This window comes from Myotis daubentonii, chromosome 14 (genome assembly GCF_963259705.1).
Source record: "Myotis daubentonii chromosome 14, mMyoDau2.1, whole genome shotgun sequence".
Lineage (NCBI taxonomy): Eukaryota > Metazoa > Chordata > Mammalia > Chiroptera > Vespertilionidae > Myotis > Myotis daubentonii.
The window spans coordinates 56,052,281-56,059,969 of NC_081853.1; the positions used below are offsets into that span (position 1 = coordinate 56,052,281).

The window sequence follows — 7,689 nt, forward strand, 5'->3', positions numbered from 1 at the left end:
GCGTGGGTTCAGACTCCCTGAGCATTGGGGGAGCCTTCGGACACCGAGCAGCGTTCGGAGGGTGGGAGATGCGTGCTTCTCCACTCGCTGGGAAGGCCACTGCGTTTAGCTCTAAATGTTAGGCGACCAGCTGAATCTTTTTCCTTTTTATTTTTTATAGCCTTCCTATCCTCCTCCCTTATTATTTTTGAAATAGTTTTTATTGATTTCAAAGAGGGAGAGAGAGAGAAACATCAATGATGAGAGAGAATCATGGATCGGCTGCCTCTTGCACGCCCCCTACTGGGGATCAAGCCCGCAACCCAGGCATGTGCTCTTGACTGGAAGGGAATCCGGGACCCTGCAGTCCCCAGGCTGATGCTCTGGCCACTGAGCCATGCCGGCCAGGGCCCAACTGCATCTTTTTGCATTTGTGTTGCTGTGTGTCGTCCGGTTTTAGGGACCTTGAAGACACATGTTAGTGCAGCAGCCCATTAAATGCCTCTGCTCTCGAACCCTCAGCAGCCACTGGGGCTGAGCAGTCTGACCGCGTCTACCCTCCTCTCTTCCTAGCGCCCAGCCAAGCCCCCGGGAACGTGGTGTGGAATTCATCCGACTCCAAAATCGTCCTGAACTGGGACCAGGTGAAGGCGCTGGAGAACGAGTCGGATGTGAGAGGCTACAAGGTGGGTGGCGAGTGGGGACGGTCTTGTCCCATGAGGCAGCGGGGCCGGGGCGGGGGGGGGGGGGGGGACGTCCCTGACCACATCCCTGACACGCTCTCCCGGACTCTAGGAACCTCTGCCCCTTGTGGTTTGGTCTGAGTTTGGTAAAGAGTCTGTGGCAACCGGGCTGAGCAGGCAGCGCCAGGCGGGGCGGGGTTCTCGGGGAGCTGGGTCCCCAGGCCTCCACGCAGGTCCCCGGTCATCCCTGCCGCTGGCTCATCAGATGAGCCACCGGCTCAGATTCACACTCACAGGGGAGGAGGGGCCAAGAAGGAGAGCCAGACACATGAGGGGTGGTTGCAAAGCTACAGACACTTCCGGAGGGACAGTGACTGTCCCCCGACACCCCTCTTTTCTCTGTAGCTCATAAAGGGGTCCCATGGAGGAAAGGGGGGTGGCCTGGCCTTTCAGAGACCCCGTCCAGGTGCTGACGTGCCCCTTCTCCCCAGGACTCACAGCACTAATCACATCCCGCCCGCCCCTGCTTTAACTTTAACCTCTGCCGAGTACGTCCCCACACCTGCTCCCTCCCAGCCTCCCCAGGTGCTGCTTACACAGTCCTGTGAGCCAGGCCCGCAGTGCAGTCTGTCCTTGTTAGTACAGAAAATATCGCCATCGTTAATAATAATACAAGATAGACTGTGTTTCGTGTCCTGTACTCACAACTGTAAACCCACATTTGCCCCGCCCTGCGTTCTCACACACGCTTCCTCACTCTGTAAACCAAGATGGCCTTGACTGTATAGGCACGTGCACTTACGTTCGTATGTTACGCACACACATCAACATTAATAGTCGGGGTTCAGTGCTTTCAGCCAAAGACTCTGAAATACACTGTGTGACCAGAGGCAAGTGGCTCTAGCTGAAAACCCTCTGGCTAGTATTGTCCCATTTCACGGAGGAGGGAACTGAGGCTCAGAGAGGTCAGTCAGTGGGTCACGGTCACACAGCAGCCAAGTCTGTTTTGATGCTGAAGTCCCCGGGTGTGAGCGAGCCCTGGACATCCTCAGAGGAAATCACGTTTCCAGGTGTGTCCACGGGGCCTTCCGGAGGTGACGGGAGGCTCCATAGCACGCCGGGAGCCTCACACTCCCCCTCCCCCTGCCCCCCCCCCCGCCTCCTTTAAACTCTCCCCACAAGGACAAGGTAGGACAGGGTAGCAGCAGAGGGGCCCGTCTGCACATGCGCCTCCCAGATGTGTCCCAGCACGTCACTGGTGCCAGCAGGGAAACGACGCTCATCGTCGCCGGGCGGGCCCTGGGAGGCAGCAGGTGACGCCTGTCCTTCTGCGTCAGCAGGTCTTGTACCGATGGAGCCGACAGAGCCGCATGTCTGTCGTCGAAACAAACCAGACGTCGGTGGAGCTCTCCTTGCCTCTGGATGAAGATTACATCATAGAAATCAGGCCAGTCAGCGACGGCGGGGACGGCAGCGCCAGCCAGCAAATCCGCATCCCAAAGATGACAAGTGAGCACACGTTCCCCTGCTCCCCAGCCTGCTCCCTGGGCCTGCCTGCTCCCCACCTGCCTGCTCCCCAAAGCCTGCCTGCTCCCCGCCTGCCTGCTCCCCACCTGCCTGCTCCCCAAAGCCTGCCTGCTCCCCACCTGCCTGCTCCCCACCTACCTGCTCCCCACCTGCCTGCTCCCCAAAGCCTGCCTGCTCCCCGCCTGCCTGCTCCTCACCTGCCTGCTCCCCACCTGCCTGCTCTCCAAAGCCTGCCTGCTCCCCACCTGCCTGCTCCCCACCTGCCTCCTCCCCACCTGCCTGCTCCCCAAAGCCTGCCTGCTCCCCGCCTGCCTGCTCCCCGCCTGCCTGCTCCCCAGGCCTGCACAGGGAGGCGGGGCCTCAGCGGGAGTCAGCCCCAAAGGAAGACATGTGGCAAAAACACCCTCCCCTGCCCTGACCACTGAGGTCTGCTGGCCTCAGGCAGTTTCATGCAAAACAGTCACCGAGCTGATGTTAAAGTCACCAGGCTGGGTCCTTCGCAGTAGAACCAGCAGTTCTCCGGTGTCTGGAGCCACGTGGCCTCGCTCCCCGTGGCCTCGCTCCCCGTGGCAGTCCGGACGGTGCTGTTCAGTGACTGCGTTCTCTCTCCGCAGATGCCTACGCCCGGGGCGGGGGCGCGGGGCCCTCCACCTCCAACGCCTGCACGCTGTCGGCGCTCAGCACCCTCATGCTCTCGCTCACGGCCAGGTCCAGCTTATGACGACCGCCCCCGCAGGACTCGCTGTCTGTGATCTAAGCAACCTTGAGCGCGTTGTCCTGAAGACACCCAGTACTAAGTAACCTTGTTGTTCGAGTACTTCTTATTACTGGAAAGAAAAATGTTCTTTGCTTCTTTAGGAATGGCATTCCACACAGAACTTCCGCAAAGCAAGTCTCGCTTTGTCCGCAGTTTCTCCGGAAACTCCGCAGTGCACTGAAGACATCTGTAATACGATGTTACCAAAGCAGTTTACATATGTCCTTATATGCATATTTTTTATTATATATTTAGTGTTTTATAGAATTTTTTAAAGTTAACATGAAATGTAGATATTAATTTTTTTTCCTCGGCTATAAAATGCGATGGGCGCCACACTCGTGCAACTATTGTTTGAAAAGGTTTCCTTTAAAAGGCAGAGTGTGAACCCCACCTTGGTCAACCTATTGCAAATGACGTGTAGTTTGACAAGGACGGCGGGCCGGCACCGGAGGCTGGTGGGTGGCTCCGGGCTGCGCCGTAGCGGCCCCCTCCGTGGCGAGCAGGCTGGATGGGGCCTGGGACATGTACAGTATGTCCTTCTGCCTGGGGTGCATTTCCTTGAGACGGTTTCGGGAACGGCTGCAATTTCAACACCTGAACTCCCTCCCCGAGAGGTCCCACGTGCAATACTCACCCTGAACTGAGCATGGACCCCCAGACTCTCCCCACTCACCTCGTCAGCATCGTCTCTGTAGCAGCCTTACCTTAGACGTTGCATTTGAAGTCGCACCTCCTGTAGTAACTGAGACCAAAAGTTACCACAGCAGCCCCGTCTTTCAGGGGCTAAGAGATACGTTCACTATCTGTCACTGTATCTGTTTGAATGTACATTTTTTTAAACAAGGGTAACTCTCTGGTCACAGATTCACCATTCTTTCCGGAATTTCTTATACAGAATATGTCTGTCTTTAAAGTCAGAGCCATGTCTGGATCGGGCAGACTTCCCTTTCAGCGAACAGCTGCTGCTGCAGCTCTTTCCCAAGACGCCGTAAAAGGTGGTGGGGGCGACGGTGTGGAGCTCTCAGGAGCTCGTGGCGTGCAGCCCGTAGCCTAGCTGCTCTCTACGCTTTACCTTCCACGTCTTACAATCCCACGTCGGAAAATGGCAATAGCCACAAAACCGTATTCCGCTGGAAGGCCTATTTGTTATAACGGGGGAGGTTTTGTAGCTGAATCTGGTGGGCCAGTGCATCTAAAAGGCAGTGACCTTTCCTACACACACTTTCACATGTACGCAGGCTGCCACCTCTCCTTTCTCAGAGAGCTCAGGTTTGCCTGCAATCTGCCCGTTTTTGCTTGATGGAGAACGTACGTTGACTTTTCAACCTTCTCGCTCTACTTATCCAATAGTCATAATCAGGATTCCACTTGTGTAAAAACTAGGGTGGCAACAAGGAAAATATTGTTCAGTGTTTCAAGCTGTGTTCCTTCCTTAGTTGGATATGGTTACTTCTCTGTTCTAAATAAAACAAAATTTAAAATCACACACATAGTCACACACACAAAAAAAACAACAAAATAATAAAATGAATGAAAAAAAAGAAGCCACCCAGGTAGTTCCCACCCCCATGTGGATGGTACTTCCCAGTGACCCAGCAGCAAATGTACTCTTTTTCTAACGCTATTGTTAATAAATATTCTGTCGTTCGTAAAGATGCTTGTCTTCCCGGAGCCTTCTTCCTGCCTGCGGAGGGAGCTGTGAGCTCGCCCTGGCGGCCATACTGAGGTCACGGAGGGGCTCCGCCGTCTCCGGCAGGATCCACCGCGAGCGGCCCCCGAGCTGTCCCGACACCAGCCCACGCCCCATGTGCAGGTGCAGAGGGTCGAAACCTCAGATAAACGTCCCGAAGGTCCAACTCGAATCCGTGCTCTCCATTAGCGACGCCTTGTGTATCGCTCATCCCAGGAGACCTGCCGTTTTGTTAAAAAGCATAAACTCGAAATATGAGCATCTAAGGCCCTTTTAAATCTTCTAACCTATCCACCTTGGACCCTGGCCCCCCCTTGCTCCAGTCTCACCTCGGTGCCTTTGGGTCACACAGCTGCCCCATCCTGCAATAACCTTCCCGCTCCCCCTTCTCCCCCAGGCGCCCCAGGCCCCCCTCCCCCGGGTCCCGAGGGTCCCGGGCGGGCGGTGCAGCCTCCCACACGCGTCGGTCCTTTGAGATGAATGAGCTTCAAGCCACGGCGGGTCCCGCTCGGGTGGACCAGCACCGGGATGCCTGGGGAAACTGTTACTGTGCCTGGTTGTCTCTGACCTCCTGTATGTCGCCCATCTGTCCTTGTCTGTACCCTTGTCTCCCACCCAGATTGTGAGCTCCTCGGGGGCAGGGCGCTGGCTCTCTTCCATGTACCCCACCGTGCCTAGCACCGTGCCTTGCAATAAACAATCCTTGATGAATCGATCCAAGGGCTCTTGAAGTAGCATTTTGCCTCAGTTGCCCAGCTCGGTGCATCCCCCCGGGAAGACCATCACCGCACCCCCCAAGAGGTGGCGGAAAGCGCTAGAAGGCCCGGCATCTAACGTTGGGCCTTGAAAGCCCTTCCATCTCTCAGCTCCGGGGTCTGACGAGTCGGGGCCGGGTTCGCGGAGCCTGACTGGGCTGAAGATGCGCTAGGAGCTGCCTCAGAGGCACCCGCACCATCGGGTCTGCCTGGCGGCTCACACGGCCGCCGGCTGGGTTCCCTGGTGACAAGCCACAGAAGCAGCCCTGGCCGACGCCGGGAGCATGGAGGAGGACGTGGTTAGGTCACAGGAGCCAGGGATGTGCTGAGCAGCCACCCTGGTGAGAATACGGCCAGGCCACAGGGACGTAGGAAAGTCGTTGGGGTCCTGTGTGGGGATAAATCAGCTCTTTTTCCAGTTTATTTTCTTAACATTTTATTGATTTCAGAGAGGAAAGGGGAGAGACATCAATGATGAGAGAGAATCACCAATCAGCAGCCTCCTGCACGCCCCTTGCTGGGGCTGGAGTCCACAACCAGGGCATGTGCCCTGACCGGGACTCGAGCCCTGACCTCCTGATTCATGGGTCAGTGCTCAGCCACGGAGCCACGCCGGCCGGGCTCTTTTTCCAATATTGACGCCACTCTGCTCGATGCCCGCATTTCTTGGAGAGATGGTCAGTCACTTGGTGTCCCCTGGCTGGAGGCCCTGGGTCATGCCAGGCCTGCACCCACCGGGAGGGCCATCTGCCCAAGGAAAATTGCGATGACGCTTCAGGAAGATGGGAGAAGGGATGCTGGGAAGGTCTGAGCGGCACACTTTCTGGGCCTGGCTGTCCGAGGGGACGTCCCAGGCCCGAGGCCCCGTTAACACGCCCGGGGGGTGGGGGTCCTATCACTTGGGATCATGGCCAGTGGCGTGGAGGGGGCCGGAGAAAGGGCTTTGCTTAATTAGCCTTTTCTCTTTTTTCTTAAAATATATATTTTCATTAATTTCTGAGAGGAAGGGAGAGGAAGAGAGAGGGAGAGAGAGAAGCATCGTTGATGAGAGAGAATCATTGATCAGCTGCCTCCTGCACGCCCCACACTCAGGATTGACCCAGCAACCCGTGCCCATGCCCTGACCGGAATCAAACTGTGACTTCCTGGTTCAAAGGTCAATGCTCAACCACTGAGCCACGCCGGCGGGCTAGTTAGCCTTTTCGACGGCTTCCCCTGAGCCTCTGGTTTGGTGTGAGATCCCGTGTAATTAACGGTGTCCGAGGAAGTTCTGTTTTGCCAGATGGCGGGATCCTCTGCGTGTCCCGTCTTACGGAGCCCGCACAGCCTCCGGACACCCGGCTCCTCCGGCGGGAGCAGACGACGCGGTGACATGTCTCGTCCCCAGGTGAGCTCGGGCTCCCCCAGGTGAGCTCGGGCTCCCCCAGGTGAGCTCGGGCTCCCCCAGCCCAGATGCCCAGACGCGGGAACTGCCGTGGGCGCTGATCTCTGGCAGGTGACCGGCTTCTCCAGCCCGGCTTTGTCGGTTGTTTACATCGGGGGAGAACGTCCAGCCCCGGCTCACCTCTCCCCAGGTGTCCCCTGTCCTTCCTCCCAGAGATCGTGCAGCCACCGAGGACAGAAACGGCGCGTGACGAGCTCAGGCCACGCCGCCTGCGAGGTCAGGCGCTGGCGCAGCAGGTGATTTCCATGCGGTTGCGGCGGGCGCCGCTGTTCGCTGTGCGTTAGCGCAGATCAGAGACCTGGGAGCGCTTCTGTCCGTTTATGCAGCGCGCCTCCTCGCGTTTCCCGAGAAGCTCAGCCGGTCCTTCCCGGGGTCAAAGCCACGAGGGCCACAGGACTCCGTCCTCGACGACGCCGATGTTCCTGTTCCCGTGAGAGAGGAGGGTGCGGGGCAGCAGGGTAAGTGTCAGAATCGACGGTGGACGCCAACCGAAGGGACGGGAGGCTCCTGGGGGCAAAGGGCCGAGTCCGTAGATAAAATGTCAGCGAGAGGAGAGATTGGACGGCTTTTCCCGGAGAACGTGCGGGCGGAGGCTGGAGGGCGGAGGGCGGAGGGCGGAGGGCGGAGGGCGGAGGGCGGCCGGGGAGAGAGGCCACTCAGCTGTCCCAGGGGAGGGGGGGCTGCAGGGCCCCGACCAGCTGGTCACAGGGGACTTGGTTGGGAAGGTGACGGGTCGTGAAGGGCTGTGGACGGGGTGACACCGCAGACGGCACAGATCCTTCGGGAAGGAAATGGGCGGGAAGAGCTCCGTCAGTGGCTGCAGGGTCCTGGGGAGACAGAGCGGCCGTGGG

At 58.0% G+C, this 7,689-nt stretch overlaps 1 protein-coding gene across 2 annotated transcripts in view; it reads left to right on the forward strand.

Annotated features, from left to right (window-relative positions):
* Nucleotides 1–4,604, forward strand: part of CNTN4 (contactin 4) — a 405,422-nt gene extending 400,818 nt beyond the window's left edge. For both annotated transcript variants that reach the window (XM_059664558.1, XM_059664559.1), the window contains exons 22-24: nt 553–665; nt 2,003–2,171; nt 2,804–4,604. In XM_059664558.1, coding sequence (XP_059520541.1) covers nt 553–665; nt 2,003–2,171; nt 2,804–2,910 — 389 coding nt within the window. In that variant the 3' untranslated portion in view covers nt 2,911–4,604. The remainder of the gene's footprint in view (nt 1–552; nt 666–2,002; nt 2,172–2,803) is intronic.
* Nucleotides 4,605–7,689: the final 3,085 nt, after the last annotated feature.